At 44.4% G+C, this 19071-nt stretch overlaps 1 protein-coding gene across 1 annotated transcript in view; it reads right to left on the reverse strand.

Annotated features, from left to right (window-relative positions):
- Nucleotides 1–4185: 4185 nt before the first annotated feature.
- The window catches only part of SSU72 (SSU72 homolog, RNA polymerase II CTD phosphatase), a 29621-nt gene continuing 14735 nt past the window's right edge, over nt 4186–19071 (reverse strand). Inside the window, exons 3-5 of the mRNA XM_075437124.1 lie at nt 8295–8434; nt 6345–6463; nt 4186–5310 (exon numbers count right to left, since the gene is read on the reverse strand). Coding sequence (XP_075293239.1) covers nt 5209–5310; nt 6345–6463; nt 8295–8434 — 361 coding nt within the window. The 3' untranslated portion in view covers nt 4186–5208. The remainder of the gene's footprint in view (nt 5311–6344; nt 6464–8294; nt 8435–19071) is intronic.

Raw genomic sequence — 19071 nt, forward strand, 5'->3', positions numbered from 1 at the left:
GATATCCCTCGGGTCAGACAGGCTCGTCCCGGCTGTGTCCCCCCCAGCTTCCCGCGCACCGGGCAGGCCAGGGCTGCGTGAGAAGCTGAAAGCTCCTCGACTGCCTGGCAACAACTAAAATACCAACATTATTTTCAAATCCAAGACGCAGCGCTGCACCAGCTACCAGGAGGAAAATCAACTCCGTCCCCGCTGAAACCAGCGCACCCACAGACGAGGCAGGGTCAGCTCCCAGCTGGGCTCGAGGCACTGGGGAAAGGTTTTGTCACCAGCTCAGGTACAAACCGGGCTTCTCAGCCCTGCTCTGGAGGAGCCATCTTTCTTCATCATCCTCTTGGAGCAGAAGTCCTGGCCGATGGGGGTTCCACACACCACTGCTCTGCTCACCGTACGCCGCAGCCCAGGTCGCTCCTCGCGCCCTTCACCTCCCGCTCCAGGGCCATGCAGCCGCCCCGACCGGCAGCAAAGCCCCGGGTGGCTCCGGGCAGAGCGGGGCCAGGGCACAGCGCAGGGCAGGGCTCCTTCCCGGCACCCGCTGCGCAGGATTGACTCAACCCAACGGGCTGGCAGGGCTGCAAGTGCGGGTAGCAGCCATCAAATTATCAATCTTCGTTAAACCCAGGCGCCACGCAGAACGTTCGAGTCCACATGGCACCGGATTGTATCCGAAATTCCTTCTCCTCTCTCCGCTCCATCCTCCCCCAGCAGGAGCCCCCGGTGACATCTCCCGCTCCGCAGCCAGGCGCAGCACACGCTGCCTTCCCCGCAGCCTGCCGGGCAAACGGGTTTCCTCCGTGTTCTTGCGGGCCCATTTTCAACATCTCCAGGCTTGGCTGGACCCTGTAAAGCTCATCTTGTCCCACCCTCCCGACCCCACCATGCCAAGGTTTGCTCCCGAGCCGTGGTACAGACTCATCCTGAGTTTTTCACAAGAACCGACTCCCTCTGCTTTCCTTCTGCAGGGAGCACAGACCTTCGCTGGCATCCTGCGGTGCTCACACAAGTCAGAATTTATGGAAGAGTCTAACAACAACAACTAGAGCTAGTGTTTCTCCCCTTTTTCAGCTTCTCTTCTGTAAGAGCCCTCTCAGCAGCCCTACACCCTCCCGACGCTCCCCTGACAGTTCTTCATCCCCCTGCTCTTTCCACAGTCCCTGTGCTGCTACAAGCGCTTGTGTTCGTCTTGGTTGATACCTTCTCCTGAGCTCCTACACGTATGAGGAAAAAAAAGTTGAAGCTGGATAATCCTCCTAGCAACAAACTCACTGGGCTGCCAGATGGGGGAAATGAGCCAGGATCATCGGTCTTCACCCAGGCAGACCCAGAATGCTGGAACCAAGGGCAGGGTGCTCCTTCCCACCCCACGCAGCGGGACCGCGTTATCTGCGTGACTTTGTGCACCGAGCCTCACCGGCACGCGAAGGAGGCCAACAAGCAAGAGAGCTTCAGGGCTCGGACACCAGCAGTGCCAAAGGGAGGAAAGGAATTGCTCTTCGATCACCAGCTTTTACTCACAGAAACCTACTCAGAAGACGTGCTGACATCTCCGACAGAAAGAAGAATGCTCACGAGTGTCACGCAGGTCCGAAGCAAGACAAGAAACAGAAAACAGACACAAAATCCAAAGTGACTTGTGTGAAGGAAAAACAGCCTGCGAACTAGAAGTGATCAGGGTTCTGCTGCTCCGTGCCTTACGGACAGGATCTGCAGCGGGCTGCGATGTGGGAGACGGAAACCTCGAGAAGTTCTTGGCAAAGATCTGCCCACTCAGGAGGCAGCATCAGCTTCGTGGCAGCAAGAGAGCGAGATCTTACAAACGCACTTCCATAGATACTGTCCTTCCATCAGCATGGCCTTGCAAAGAAAGTCCAAAAAGTGAGAGAACTGCTGACAAACCTGAGTCACCACAGCTCGAAAGGGAGGGGGAAACCTCTGGGAGGAATCTGTCACCTCTGCTGGCCTTACGGGAGCTGGCAGAACCGCCTGCAGAGCGGAAAACTCTCGTTACAGCAGGAGTTTCCCATCACGGCCACACAAGGTGTTCACCCTTCATTGCGCACCTTCGCTGGCAGGAAGGGTGCCAACCACAGGGCTCCAGCAGAAACGGCCCATCTTCCAGCGCTGACGCTCATCGACCGGGGCATGCACATTTCTACATGGCAGGGAAGAGCACAGCACCGCCACACGTGTGCCACCCCACCCGTGAAAAAGGACAAACATGTTACTTTCCACATTTCCTGTAAACCAAGGTTCCTCCTGAAATTTCTTTTGGACACAGAAAATAGCTCTGACCCTGTGTTCAGCCAGAGTTTATTTTATACCTACACGTATACTCGTGTGTGCGTGTATAAATGTACGTGCCTCTCAAGCAAGATGAGGACCCCATCAAATTCCTGTATAAACGGAGCTTCACTGCCGATCTCGACACAAATGAAGCGCATGGAGACAAAGGAACTACACAAATGCACACATTTTTCACTAACCTGTAAGCTAAACGAGAAGCGACGCCTCAGAGTAAGAACAGTTTTCACTGAAGAACAAGTTTTGCTCACATAAATCTGAAATACTTGGAAGGGGACGGTGGATCTGAACACTCCCCTGTCCATCCAGGTCAGCCACCCGTCCCATCCCTCCGCACGCTGGTAAATGAACACGCGGCAGATGCCCAGCTCCCAGAGTTGCTTTTGCTCACGAACAGAACCCTTCGGATGGAAAGAACAGTTCTGTAGCACCCTGCACAGCGTATCGCGGATTTAGCCCTAGGCTTGTCATTTCAGTTGAAGAGATGCAGTGAACTGAAGTTCTGCTAATTCATCCCTACTTACCACTACAGCAACCAGAACTCTCTGCCAATTATGCACATGGAAAGTATAATCTTTATGTAATAAAATGGACACTTCTGTAGACCTCCACACACACACAAAACACGGGTTAAAACATCCTGCTTGGGTTTTGACTGCCTTTCTGCAAAATAGCAACAGAGAGCACTGTTTGGGATGAACTAACTCCAAGGTGGAAAACATTTTCAAACACTCTCCAAGTTTCACCTCGCCACAGAGCGGACTTCAGTGCTGACACGGTACAGGGAAAGAAAACGGCTCAAAATACTCAGTGCTGTGCTTGCTTGAAACGTCTTTTTAGATCAGCTAAAGCAGCTCAGTCCTTACAGAACCATCTTCTTCCTTTGGCTGTAAAAATCCCCATGGTAACCAGCGATGGCATCAGACAGATGAGCAGAAGCAGAGGAGGCTGAACGAAATCCTTCAGACACAGAGTTCTCCAGAAACAAAATGGGACAGGACAAGCCAACTAGAAAACAGAACACTCTGCAAACCCTACCACAACTGCTGCCCGAACTCCCCAGCCCCTCATCGTTCTGAGCTATTCATTCACTCTCCATCCAATTTTTGCTTGAAGTATTTTTAACGGGCAAGAAAAACAGCACAGGTAATTGAGGGATATTAAACATTCCTGGGCCCCGAGTACGATGCAGTGACCCATTTGGACACCATCCAGGGCACAGACTGAGCTGGCAGAGGTCTGAGCTGTCCCACAAGGCAGCCGAAGCCACAGCCAGCCCCCAGATCCCAGGAGCAGAGAAGGGTGCAAGGTTTCTTTGGGGGCCTGAACCGACAGACACCAGGGCGTGCAACTGCAAAGAAGCAATTTCAGACACGGACTGCAGTTTTCAGGTGTGGAGTAGATGCCAGGTGAGTGTGTTGACTGGAAGAGGCGAAGCAGCGTTGCCGTAGGACTTACCACACGCACCGCCGAAGCCGTCCGCGTAGATGGGTAACACTGCGCTACCTCAGGAGAGAGTACTTGGTGCCATCTTCCTGCACGTGCAAAACGATGACAGTTTAGGAAAATTCGGTGATTCCTGCGAGCTGTCAGAGGTCAGTCACAGAACGAGCGAGAGAAGCCAGGAGCTCAAACCCGTCTCACGCTGCTTCCCTTCTAGCACGATGTTTAGGAATCCGTCCTCACACATCCAAGCACCAAGCTGCACACAGACCCAATTTGCTCCAAACCGTTTACAGGTTCCTCAAACAAAACAACTTCTAAGACATTCTCCTGCCCATAAGCAGCAACACTTTACCATTCACATTCTGCACGCCTAATAATTCGGTTTGTTTTCACTTTTGTCAGTTTAAACAAACAGCAGTCTGCGCTTTTGCTCTGTCTGTACACAAATACTCAGTTTCTGGATTTTGAGCCATGACGAGCATGTTTATTATTGCTGTATGGAGGAGCAGCCTTCTATTCAAACGATTTATGTCAGTTAAAAAAAAGCTTTAAACTATTTCCACTGTCAGTACAGCGTGTCATTTGTCCCCATCTTCCTCGCAGAAGACACACATACAATTGGCCCCGACTGCTACAGTTACAGCCTCACGGTCGTCTTCATCTCACACATGGTAATACAAAAGCAATCAAGACCCCAAAAGATTTCCTGGTAGTGCCCTAACTCACGCCAAGAAGGCAGGTCAGTTCAACACAGGATCAAAAAATCATCAGGAGCTGCCCCGACACACAGCCTCTCTGAAGGAGGGACAGTCCAGGGCGTTTGGTTCCTGTCAAGCTCCTCTTGCTGTCGCCACCCTCTTCAGAACACTCGGGATGATGGAGCACTCCTGTGCTGCTTCAGACGCTTTGTGCTTTACCTCAGAGTGGTCACACTCACTTAGCTTCTATTTTCAAAACAGACAGACTTACAGGTTTTTCATTTTTATTGGATGCTTCCAACTTTATATCTAATAATGTACAGATACTCATTTTTCACTGCTCCATTCATATCCTCACATAGTTCAGCCATTCTGTCACATTAAAATAAAAAAAAAAGCACAACTGAAATAAAATAAATTTGTAAGCTGGAAAAATACATTATAAACTTATATTCAAGAAACATTCTCTTTATAATTAAAAACCTACTTGCAATAATTAAAGTAGGATTTAAAGAAAATCTTGATTTTAATTTTTAAATAGGTGGCCTTTGTGTATACTTTTAATCATCTCATATGTACAACCCCAACCAGTATATCTGTCTACCTGTGACAGAATACCTGAAACAAAACAAAAAGACACTGAAAAGGAGGTTTTAAACAAACAAAAAAAATCAATATTCATTTCCCAGGAAAATACAGTATAATCGGAACTTTAAACACATGCTTCCCTCTTCTGTGTTAAGGCCTAAGAGACAGATGTGCTTTAATAAAAGCAGACAGTATGAAGAAAAGTCCTTCCACTTTTCTCTTCAAATTCCTGTAACAGCTCATCTATTTCATTTTCCATGTCTTCTGTGTGCTGTATCTAGAAAAGAAAAAATACTAAGCAACCAGACTCCAAGAATACAAGGTAGTGTAGAAAGCTGCAGTAATTCAATGCTTTTGGCTTCCTGTGGAATCTACACCGGCAGGCTGCGCCGAACAGCGCAGCGCCGGGCACCTCGGTGCCATTCCCAGCATTCCCAAACGTACATCTATCCTGCATCGCGTTTATCTGCATATCCTTCCTTCTCCAGCCCGCTGAACTGGCACTTCACTAGCACTTTGTTGAGTAGGCACCATCTATCTGTCCTCGCTAGGTAACAAATGGAAGCTTCAGAATAGCTACAGGCACGCCGAACAGATGGCTGAACTTCAAGTCCTTGAACCCTCTTCGGCTTTTTAAATCTGGAAAGGATTTAAGACCAGAGTACAACGCACAAGCTGGAGTGAAAAAACCGCCTGTTGTCAGCCTGGAACAGGTGAACTCATCAACCTGCGCACTGTAAATGGACGCAGATCCCTTCTCTGTTCTCTGGCCAGTTACCTCCAGAGCAGCTTATTTCAGTCTGACCCCAAGGGCCAGGGCCCCTGAACATGGACGACAGCAGGCACTGGTGTTCTCTTCCACATCACACACACAACAGGGTGGTACTATGAGATACACCTACGCAGGATGTTGTTCAAATACATCGTGATTCCGAATCCAACTCTGTTTAAATCCCACATATTACAACCGCTTTTGAAACGGACATTTTGGCCATAAATAGTTTTGAGAATGGGCTCAACATGCGTCACGGTTATGGACGGTGCTTTGCACATAAGCCACCAACACGTTGGTTTTGAATGCACACACACAAAGTCCACTTTGGCAACCATGAACTCTGCTACAATTCGCCTGTTTGCACAACAGCTCCAAAAATAACCACAAGAATTTGGAAACTTATGTCTCTTGACATGGATTTTACTGCAACAACCTTTGCAATATGCAGCACCTTAAAGGCGCGTGAAGCAATCCCCAAGCGCCGTGCCGTCAGCTGGGTCCAAGGAACCCGCAGGCCACCAGCCCTCTCTACTTACACACTGGCAGAGCTCACAGATCAGGAAAGCACCCAGCGTCGCCTCCTCGTGGTTATCCTGAATGTCCACATTGATCACATGTACCGGCTGACACGTCTCCTGCTCTCTGGAATTTAAATCTATTTGAAAACAAAACACACGTAACGGAAAAGCTTTGGGTGGAATGGTATCATATTTTACACAGACTACTCCGAGGACTTTTAAAAATACATAGACATTGCCCACCTCTGCCTCCTCCAAACTTGTTTCTTAGAAAATTGCTTATTTAATATTGTCTTAAACAATAGCCTCTCATTTCAAAAATGAGAGATGGATTTCAGAAATGAAAGAATTCAGTTTTGCGGAAGGGTCACGACAGTTTATTTGCCCTGGTTAAGAAAAGTTACTGCTCACCTTACTCTGACAGTCTTGAAACATCAAGACCCTCAAAAGTCAAGAAAGATTTTGGGCTTCCTCACCTGGAGAGTTTTAATTGCCGATATTTAAAAAAAAAAAAACCAACAGTGTACATCCAACACTCTGAAAATTAAACTGCAAGGTGAACTCCTCCAAGCTAAGCACCGATGGACACATTAGAAAATCCTAGCTTTAATGTGTTCCACTTATTAACAAGGGCTGAAGGGGGAAAAAACATCTTCCTCCTATTAACCCACCCACATACTATTGTTATGCCCCTCTAACAGCCTCCCCATTACACATACTGGTTTCAAGCTACAAGCTGTTCTCTCCTAACCCCATTCTGCAACTTCATCTTGGCAAACCTGCTGAGGCCTCCATTCTACAATTTCAGCTTCCACACCTGGAGCTATTTGGTGGCACTGAAGCCTTCTTCCTTTCATTGGTCAAGCACGCAGGGCATCACCACGAAGTCAGCGATGCACAACCGGACAATCAGCGAGCGGTTGCTCCTCACCTCCCTGCCTCAGGATGCTCACCCAAATCATTTGAGTGAAAGCTGCTTTCTCTGCGAGACGTGCTGAACTTGCTGCAGATCCATTCGAGCACCAGGGCAGCTGCTCTCAGAATTTACTAATACATTTCAAACACTTCACCTAAAAATTCAGAACACGAATCGCTCAGCTTGCAGCAGCCCGAATGTATTGTGGTCTGTATCGCTCGTGACATGACCACTGAGGACTGAAAAGGCAAGGCAACAGCCTTGTTAATTGTGTGTGTGATACTAATTCAGTTGGCTGGTCTTTCAAGGTAAAGGAAACACCTAAAACCTCTCATAAGCCTGTATCCAGCATTTCCAGCAAGAGGCAGGGTTCTTGGCCCAGGAGCTAACTGAGTCATTGCTGAAACCCCATGAGGTCCAGCAAGTTCACATCAAGCTTGCTGCGCTGTGTTCATGCAGAACCCAATCCCCAGCTGAGATTCTTCTGGCGCATCTCACTGACTCATGTAAGGGCAAAGCTGTAGTACGTTTGCAGAGTGTTAACCACGCTCAAGAACAGTTTCTCCACCTTTACAGAGGTATTTATTGTGGATGAACTGCTTGGCAGGTCACAGGGCATCTTCCACAGAGAAGAGAAGGGAAGGTGCATATGAAGACAGCTTAAACTTTGTTTCTCCATCAACCCAGGGTGAAAAAACACTCATCACATGTAACTTTCTTGTTTTCTAGATCCATGAGCATTTTCAAACCAAACATGTATTTGAGTTTCTCCAAATGCTTGCTATTTCCTTATGTCAGCCCTTAAAATTGCTACACATACACATTCTGTGTAGCTGCCAACACCAGCATCTTTTAGAAATAAGTATTTAGCCATCACTTCTCTGGTACCTGAAGCCTACATCAGACTGCAAGCTCTCGTCCCTGCTGGTGTTCCAGCAGCAGTAGTCAGAGTAGACAAAGATATTTCCAGATTTGTGAAGGACTTCAGGGAGGAGGGGGGGGAAAAAAAAAGCACTCAAAGTTAACTTGGTTTATCAGTTTAAGGTCCTTACCTTCTACTACTTGATCATAGACTCTTTCTTCGCACGTTAGGATCAAATCAAAAACATCTTTGCAGTTCTGGAATCGTTCTGGTCGTGGCTTGATTCTCTTATTTCTGTCCAACATGTGTAAGATCCCATTCTGTGTGTATCTGAAGTTGCTTGAGTTAAGAACCTTTAAGAAAAGTCATGTTTTTGACCAAATGATGAGCACAAGTTCAATTATTACTGTATCTTTAAAATAAGATTCTTTGTTTGCAGATATGAAGATCAGTGACAGCTAAATGGATTCCTAAGGTGGCAGCACGATCCCCACCAGGGTTATTTGTGCAGCTTGTGGTTTGCAGAGACCTGCCACTGGCATTAGTACAATGGCAGAGCCAGCTTTAAAAGGCCCTCATAAGAGCCGAGTTCCTCAGAAGGACAATTTTTCTTGGGCAACTATTTTTATATCCACAATGCTTAGAACACACAGACCTAGCTGTCTGTGTGAGCACAATGTCCTACATTCACTGAAGTCACTGCCCCTCACCCCAGGGGCCTCCGTCCTGAAAGTCAATTATACAGCGTGTCTAGCGTCAACTGCACAGCCACATGAAGTCCCACTCAGGCCTCCGGTTTACGCAACTGAACTTCCAAAGAAAATTAAATAACTCACAGAAGCATCATCCTTTAAAAATATCCCAAGATACGTGAATGGGAATGAAGAAAAACACCGACTTTATGCCTGTCAGAACTTCAGCCACTGTGTGAAAGGAATCTGTTACGCTGCTTGGTAGCTATATTTATGCTGATACTATAACCTTGAGGCTCAAATTTACATCCTGTATCCCCCTTCCAGACAGGATTTGCTCATCCTGCTGTCTTCTTGGCCTTCTGGGACATTCAGTTGCATTAGGAGCACACTGGGGTTGACTGTCACATAAATCTGCTCACTCAACTACAACCAACCTCCCTCTGAAGGCAAATTCCTAGGTGTAAATTAGGAATGCCAGGAAACGTCTGAATTAAGAAAGCCTAGAAACTGATGCAGCTCTTCCTTGCTTTGAAGTGGCAGTATTTTTAGTCATCTAAGCATATATTTTTAAATTAAAATAGCAGTAAGGATAACAGTCTATAATTTCTTGAGGTAACAGAAGGATTCTGTGTAAGTTTCCACCATTAGTAGCAAGTACGTAAGAGGTTGTCTTGGCTTATTTCCTTGTTGAAAAGGTCATATACGTACCTAGCAGGTACCTTCATTCTTTCCAGGTAACGGTCCTCATCTTTTCTAAGAAGAGACCAACAACTTTCTGTCTACCTTTCTGCAGTTGCCCTCTGGTATCTCAAGTTCTGCTGCCCCAGGCAGCCAGACCCACACCTGCTGATCTATACGCTTCAAAGCGTTCTTGAATAGTTTTCAAGCTAACGACCTCCAACACTTTTAAGTCTTTCAAGTGTTTAATCTCTCTCAGCCAATCGACTTCTACTGCACTTCTTTTCTTCAGGTCACCCCCACACCTTTTACCACTCTTCTTCCCCAAAAGCTTTCTCCCTATATAACTAAAGAATTGTCATTTATAGCCCAAAGCTATCTCACAAGCAGCTCTTGTGCACCAGCACCCACTGCTTCCTCACAGCACCCCTGTAAACTCTCCTTGGTTTTGTCATGCTTGGAAAAAACCCACTTCTGTGTAGCCATTTCAGACCTCTGGTTATTTGCAAAGCATGAAAATGTCTGCAACGGCCATTACCAAAATGCTGGCAAACATCTGGCTGCATTGCTTTCTTCAGTTTGAAGGCAAGCCCGTTCCGGGCTCTACAGTCCTCATTCCCACATCACGCAGTGCAAGGGAAAAAATCCACAACATCCCACTCACTTTTTTGGGTTCTTTTTCCTTTCTGGGATAAAATGTTGCTGGCATCTGTCCTCTAGCTTTCCTGACTGAGCCTGGAGACAGAATTACGCATATTCAAAAAACCCACACAGTCAAGCTTTCTGCTTCACACAGTCGAGCTTTCTGCTGCCAACTTGCAGCGATTTTTTTTTCCAAGGGTCCATCTGCCTATAAAAGGAGACTGAAATAAGCAGTTAAGATTCATGACACTTTCATATTTGGTTGTCTGAAGTCTTTTTCACCTGGAAAAAAGCGGCATACCATCCTTTCAGCAAGGAGGGGGGTGTGATCTGCATGATTCTTTCCAATGCATAATCATAACCCAGCTTCCTTCTCTTCATGAGCTCAGGCAAATGCAGAGACATTACAACTTATTAATGGTTGCCACTATACTGCCAGATGTTGAATTATTCAAGTCAGACTTTGCTTTCTTCCCAACAGATTTCAGCTCCATGCTCCCTATCCTATGCATCTCGCTCTTTCTTTTCAGCAGTCACTTCTTCAGAAGGTACTCACAAGATTTTCACCCAGCTTTCAGCGCTGTTATGGTTTCTGGCCATAGCAGCTTCTTAAGACTACCATGCTCAGAAATGCAACAAAACATGCAGACGCTTCTCTAAAGGCCTTCACCTACGGCACACTATCGGTATAGTAAATCCATCACATTTTTACAGTGAGTCCAATTCAGATATCACCTTTATTGGAATAACTATGCTAAACAGATCCACAATATAATGAAATTTATGCATGACAACTCAGTAATGGAAAGACTTGATATAAAAAAAGAGATGTTTCAATACAAGTTGGGTTTTTCCAACGCACACAGCATTGATGTTCACTCTCATGGAGATAACTATACCCAGCTATTTCTGTTGTTACTGACTGTGCATTCGCTCCATTTACTTAAGGATAACCCATACTGATGTGCTGCTGAAGATCTACATAAATTAAAAAAAAAGGAGGGGGGTGTTTAGATTAAACCCCTAAAGCTTTCATAGCTTCTCCTACCCAAATTTAAAATTCCTGTCGTAGACACCAGAAACCCAGATCGCTGACCAAGCACGAACAAGCAACTCCACCAACTGCTGGAACATCAGCAAGTAATACCGACGCGTCCTCTCATCTCTCACACAGTGTTTGCTTTTGCACATGTCCTTTCATGCAAGTGTTTGCTCTGAACTGGGCACTTCAAACCCTCTGCCCAGTATTATGTGACAAAAGGATGGGCACAGGTAGTCATTCAATGTGACAATAACAAAGAAAATGCCCATGATCCACAATAGCCTCTCTAAATGCCTTCCCCACCCCCACCCCCGGCAGTTTAGAAGTTCTCAGATACCAAAATCATAGAATCGTAGAAAGTTTTGGGTTGGAAGGGACCCCTAGAGGTCATCTAGTCCAACCCCCCCGCAGCGAGCAGGGACACCGCTAACTAGATCAGGTTGCTCAGAGCCCTGGTCCAACCTGGCCTTGAATGTTTCCAGGGATGGGGCCTCCACTACCTCTCTGGGCAACCCGTTCCAGTGTTTCACCACCCTCATTGTAAAGAATTTCTTCCTTATATCCAGGCTAAACCTACCCCGTTTTAGTTTAAAACCATTACCCCTCGTCCTGTCACTAATGTTTTTGAGTTTGTCAAGTCCTCCCCAAAAGTCTCTGCCGAAAGCTATTTCAGTTGAAGACACTGTATAAAATATTCTCCCCAAACACCACTAATAGTCATCAGGTGTTTTACAGAACCAAAAGTCTATTTGCTGGTTTTGCCCATCTTCCACTGCTGCACTGAAGTAATGCTTTAATGGGTCCACTTTGCAAAATACACGCAAGTCTTGGCAGGAACCGTGAACAGGAGCTTTTGCTGAAGTGAAACTGGCATATGGGAGAACATCCACAGCACAATGCGGGTAATCCCGAGAAGCAGAAGTGTTTTCTTGTTCAATGTATTCTCATTATTTTCTTCACACATTATGATTAGAGTAATTCCTTGCTCTCACCTCCCGAAAACTGCACTGTATGTCATAAAACCTGCCAGACTAAAGTAAAAAAATTTAAATTTGTCCCTACCCCAGAATGTTATTTTTCAATGCCCATACACATCACTCCCACACTGAAAGCTGTCCCTAACAATCGCGCTGCTTCCACAACTGCCCACCTGCCCGCTCTGCTGACAGTGCTTCTTGTGCGGCTGAACAGGGTGGCAAAGATTTGGTGGTTACAGACTATGAATTTAATAAAATTGCCGATTATGTTAGGAAATTGGATCCTTACAAACCTGAAAGATATTTCCGGCTATAATTTCATGAGAACAATTGTTGGAAATTCATTAAGAAAATAATCCCGGGGGGGGGGGGGGACAATGGCATGTAGCTTTTTAAATATCAATCAGCCCTTAACATTGGAGGATGATTACCTCTGTCAGAGGTCAGCTGAGGGAAACATGTTAAGAAGAAGTGATAGGCAGACTTAGAATGATGACAACAAAAATTTCTCCTATGGATACCACATGTTATTCCATTCAGGTACTAGGAAAATCAATGCGGGGAGGACACGCCAAACCCCATCACATGTTTTTGCGTAACTGCACTCTCTCCTAATTAGGTTCTCCAGGGTCTGGTCTGTGTGTTTCTAATTGTTAAAGCTGGATTGAATATGCTTATACAGTCATATAGAAACAACTTGTGCTGTAATTTTTTTAATGACTCAAATGTCAGCGCGATCTCCCCATCTACACCTGCGAACAATAGACTCCTTCCTCCATTTGGCCATATTCGAGACGAGCAGTTATTCCAAGTCCTATCTCAGAAGCCAACTTCTTAGCAAACTAAAGAGGGTCTTTAGAACAACTTGTAAATCTGTCTACGAAGAATCAAAGGGAGTCTAGGCATTCTCTTCTTCACACTAAACAGCAGAAGCCCGTAGTAAATTAACAGGGAGTTCCTCTGCAGGGAAAGACAGTACTTTTTTTTTTTAAATAGCTCCTGAATAAAAATACAGCATATTGTCTAAAGAACTACACATTGAGACTAATTCCCTCAATATATCAATATTAAAGTGGACTGCCAGCACCTGGAAGAGTACTAAATATTAACAATTCTGCCCCCTCCCCTCTAATAGGAATTGCTATCTATGTGTCACACCTAACCCAGCCTTAGGCCTTCTATCACTTCCAGACATCAAGGTTTTACATGGAATACACTTCTCAAGTAGAAGTGCAAGAGAACAGCAAGAAGAAAGCAAGCTCAGAAACAGAAGACAAGATTACAATGAAGTACTGGCTGCAACTTGATCATTTTTATCACCAAACAAGCTAACAGAAAATTACGTAAGAAAACCAAGTTTTATTTGCGTTAAATAAAAACAGATACTCTTGTTAGGGCACAAAGCACATGGCAAGATACAGGGTACAGAAAGGAACTAGTCTGCACAGAAATGATGACGGATTATGTTTAGAGAACCTGTACTTGAGGTTGACAAAAAGTAACAGATTAGCAAAGAAAAAACAACACAGGAGGCTTTGATAAATCCCAAGATCCCACAGTTAAAGGTCGAAAGAGGCACACTGCGCAACAGCAGACACACTCAAATCTGTCAGAGTACAAGACCACTGCTTCTTTTCCCAAAGCAGCAGGAATCAAGAATAGCTATTAACTTAATTGGGAAAAGATCTAGTTAATGGTGAGGTTTTTTTCCCAGTAACTAGGCTGATGGGGCCTCCACCTACCATCTGTTTTGAGACATGACCACAAAATGCTGAATGAGAAATTCAGGAAAACGGGATGGACTAAAATCAGTTGGACATAGCCAAATGAGTTCTGTTTCCTGCTAAATTATCATTTTGCAGAGCTCAGCGTCCAACTGCAATCAGAATGTTCTCTTAATTCAGCACAGAGTTTACAACAGCAATTCAACCTCAGAGCTTGATATTCAGGAACGGATAGACAGAAAAGACCATCATGTCAGGCCACCCAAGTTGCACGTTTATAAAGGAACGTGTATTTCTGAATTTGTAAAATGTCATCTGGATACCAAGCACCATGTCAGAACTGCAAGCAACAAAACTAAATTTCATGCCTACTTCTTTACACTACCCTGTTTCAGCATACAATGCTGCATTTTAAGACAAAGGCTTCTTTGTTTTCATTTCTTACCACTACTGCTTACAGAGCTGCACTTTCGTGACAGCAATCATTGCACATAGGGAATTTACTTTCAGAAGTACTTTTCATACCTTAAGACGACGTTCAGATGAATCAACCATGCAGGTTTAGAAGGCTGTACGTAAACATCTACATCTGGCCATCACGGTAGAAAGTCTTCCTTCATAGTCAGTGAGAAAGAATCTGGCCTATCTCTAGCCTAGCTACTCTGTTTAAATTCTTCTACCCTCCATGACATCCCAAAAAAAAAAAAAAAAATCTAAAAACCACGTCCCATCAAGATGACTAAACCTAGATGAGGTAAATGTTGCCTTATACAATTTATATACCAAGATATTGACCTATTCAAGTTAAAATCCTGTATTATAAAATAAAAACTATCTCTTGATACTTGATCAAAGTATTCAGTAAGTTTCATTTTAACTCTCAGGTAAAACTGAAAATGAAATCCACAAGTGACTTGAGCTGAAAGCTTTGGGGTATATAAATTAATTACACAGTCCTGTAAAATATACTAGAGACCAATTTATTAAATATAGTTGGGCAAACTACATTTGCTAAAATGTATACATACTTTTTAGGAAAAAGCTTCTTTAAAGTAATGGCTGGCACCTGAATCTTCTACATCTTCAGACAAATCTGACATGCTGATTATTCATTTTGGTGCAGCTGTCATCATACTGAAACACTGCAGTTCTTTGCTGTGAAAAGCCAGCAGCAGAGCAAAATACTTCTCACGCTAGTACGAATGGCATTTGCAGGTCTCTCTTCCACATCATCTTGTTTATTAGTATCTGTATTATTAACACAAGATACATTGTCTTGAGCCCTGCTGGGCAAAATGCCTAGGAACTAGACATTTCCTTAAAGGAAGGGGGGGTGGGAAGGGTGCGTGAGACTGCCCAACCTCCTTCCACCTTCAGAATCACTCCCTTTTACAGGGAATAAAAGGCTAAAAAGGGCACCAGCACTACAAATTCTACTTTCCAAGCAACTGTGATAATGACTGCAAGAACTGCCTACATTCCACATTCAGAGTGCTAATTGACTTCCATTTGGAACTGAAATTGTGTGGTTTTAGTACAAACCAGAGTTCGTTCACAAGTCTTTTGTGGCACTGTGTAACTTACAGTCTTAACACAGAGAATATGACATCCCAAAACATCACAGAAATACTAATTTGGGTTAAATAACATTTCTGGTAACTTTTGTGCCTTCACTGATGACTTGCAAAGAACTGAAGTGTCACTTATTTTTCATTGCTAAGGGCAACTACACAGCACTTCTAAGGTACAAGCAAGATAAAACCCACCTGAGCACGCTCACAGTAGTTGGTCCAAATACAACATGCTAGCCTCAAATCTGGCTGAGCCCTCAAGCTCAGGGCTACACACCCACATGTCACCAAAAGAAGGGAAAATCTTCACTTTAGCCTAGAGCTCAGGTGGCAGACAATGACTTGTGAGCGCTGATCAGCCGAAACTATATTGGAGAATGAAACTGGACAGAGAGAAACTGTCGAATGGGGAAAAGAAAGGCAGCGATGGCAACGTCCACTGCCAAAGATCTGGAGAAGGGCTATCACTGACATACTGCAGGGACTAACAGAGACAATACAAGATGACTTCAAAGAGGCGGCATGTTTGACTGTGCCATCAGCTGACTACGCACTTCATCCAAGCGCGTACTTCAAGAGGAGTTCAATTTTGACTGCTGGAATCTGCAGTGTCTTGGTCATTTGGTAAGACAGCTCAAACTACTGTGAAGTAGTGGACATGTAACTAAGGAACATGGAAATCATTATCAGGACCAGTATGCAAGGAGGAGGGAATTATAAGAGGATTCCTATGTATCACACGTTACTTTTGGATGCTCTTCTGAGGTTTAGAAGTAAGCATCAGATTTCAGCAGATGAGCAGCAAATGTCACAGGACTGAGCAAGGGAAAGTACTCCGAGGAGAGGTCTGTGACAAAAACATCAGTCATTCCATTTAATGTCTCAGAGAAACAGGGTCTGCAACAACTATTTTCAAATCAGTCTGTGGTGTTGTCATTGCTTTGTACTGTAGAACTCCAAGGTAATTTTCGGCTAAATAAGAGTTATAGCTGGATAGGGTAACTGAGATAAAGCAAAACACAAGCATTACAAAACTTAAATCAATTAAGCCATTTCATTTAACACACTTGGGAAACCCGAGAACACATTCATAAACACAGCAGGACCACTTTTAAACAGCAGCATGCAGAGCAAGAAACGTGCTGAATGAGGTCTGCAGCAAACACTGCTCAGTGCAACACTACAAACAGCGCACTGATGAGCACAGCGATGGGGTTCATCCGCAGTCTGATTAACAACCCATTTTGCAAAGCTTACGGACACACAACTTGGGTAAACACTTCTCACAACCAGCCCTTCTCACCCTGGTCATTAGTGCCTCTCTGTCTTGCATTAAATCCTAAAGGTCCTGCAGGCTGCCAATTCGGTCACTGGGCAGTAACAAAGCCGGAACACCTTCTCCCCCTCACCCCCACCCCACCTACTATCTTCTGAAAATATAGTACTTCAACCGCTTCAGTATTTTTACTGAAATGGTATCTGTGCTATGCCAATTCGGGGTATATGGCAGCAAAACAGTCTGAATTTCTGTCATATATCCTGAAAACAGAGACTGCGGTAATTAAGCCTACTTCCAGTATTAACACTACTTTCACTACCTTGTATCAAATCAGTCAAAAATAAGTATTCCATAAACTAGCAGGATCACATTTGGGAAAGGTAAGTATGTAGATGCCTATTTCTACTTCTATTAGACTCCCTTCTTTTGCTGACTTTCTCTCATTAGTTTATTGCAGAATTTTTTGGAAAAGGACTCTCATATGTATGCATTTCTCAGGGCTGCCTGAGCTCTGTCTGGGATATGAAGCCCTTCAGACACCTCTTGCATGTTAACTAGCAGCATACACAAACAAGACTTTCCAACAAGAATTCCTTGCCAGCAACTACTCTCTGTGTTGAGTGGGATTTTACAGACAGCTGTGTCAGCCAACGTCCTTCTACTGAGATGGAAAGGAAGAAACTGGCAGGCACCTCTCCTGCCATTCCCAGGCTGGATGTCTGATTTGCACGGCTAAATACTTCGTTGTATGTTGGCCCGCTGCTGAAACCTTGCTATATTTACTCTGGTTGAGTAAATCTGGCACCTGGATCCCCAAGTGCCAGAACAATTAGATTTGAAATACACAGCAGGATATATGCTACCCTTCACAAAGTGCTGTGATCCAACTACTTCTGCCAGTGCTCAAAGCACATGCCTGCCCACGCTACCGTGTACGCTGAGCACGAGGAGCATGACCAGTGGAAAATGGTAACGATGGCCACATGTTACTCGGATTTCTCTTACCTTTCACATTTTTCTGATCTTCCTTCTATCAAGAAGTGGGTTACTGATCACGTGTCCAAATGCATCCAAAGTTACCAAATGATCTTTCATTTCTATCTGTTACAAGTTTTCAAAATGCTCCCTCTGTAAAAGATGTTTTATGCCATACTACGTGGACATGGGGCAAAGCGACATATAAGTGAGTTTTCAAAACGCTTCATGGAAGTGGGCAACATATAATCCATCTCAGATGTAGATTATCAGAAAAATCTGACACAGCTCACAATTTCTACGATTTGTACCTTTGGCAGTATTGAGAAATTTTTAAGATCAGAGTCAATAAAAATGATGACGCATCAAACTTTCCCTTGCTCTTCCATACCCAAAAAAAGGTTTCAAGGTGTTAAAAGGTTTGCCTTACATGAACGTAACTTGATTACTCTAGAGTCGAAAGCATCAAAATTAACTACCAAAACTATGATGATTTCATTCTTCTCAGCAAATGAAATACAATTTCTTTCTTCATGGTAGTATTTTTCAAAACTATCTATAACTTATGCTGTTGGTTTTGCCACAAGTTTCTAGATGCTTTAGCAAAGGTAGAAGCTACGATCCCACAAGATTCAATCAGAACTGCTTAACTTGGAGCTTTAGTAAGAAGCAACGCTGGTAGCAAGGGAATGCTAATTTTGCCTAAATGGACATAAATGTGATTTATACCCAAAAGCTGGACCATTTGAAAAGGTGGCAGACATGGCACTAATACTCCATACACAAAGTTTACGCAGAAAATCCTGCAAGATAAAATACTCTGGCAAAACAATCCGTCTCTTTAGTTACAAATCTAAGAGCGAAGAACAAGAAGGGGAAATGTGTATTTGCAAACTTTGTGTGGAAATATGCCTTCAGTCCATCTACTAAATGTTTTCACTATCGTTCTGCCTATCCAAGAAAAAGTGGCATAAACATCCCAGAAGTCAGGCACAGAGATGTTTCTGTCTTGCAACTAATGCTAGCTGAAGAAATTACACTAACTACCCTGTAGATGGAAATTGTTTTGACATCAATACATGGAAAAACTATGCGTAAGTATCCCTTACGCTGGCATTGAAGAAGTTGTGTTAATGTGAGGTAACACCTTCAAGGCGAGAATCTCTAGTCCACTGTCACCTCTCTCCCCTCCTTCTAGTCCGGGACGAAATTGCCAAACTGGGACCAAACATACCTACGCTCTTGTTTATGCTGCAGACTGCTTTTATCAACCACAGGTCACAACAGGACTGAGTGGGATTTAAGGCAATGCCCAACAGTGGAAGCAGCAAAAAGTTTTACTTACCCTTGCATAAAGTCCCTTACGAAGATGACAGTCTATAAA

This window comes from Opisthocomus hoazin, chromosome 16, assembly GCF_030867145.1.
Source record: "Opisthocomus hoazin isolate bOpiHoa1 chromosome 16, bOpiHoa1.hap1, whole genome shotgun sequence".
Classification (NCBI taxonomy): domain Eukaryota; kingdom Metazoa; phylum Chordata; class Aves; order Opisthocomiformes; family Opisthocomidae; genus Opisthocomus; species Opisthocomus hoazin.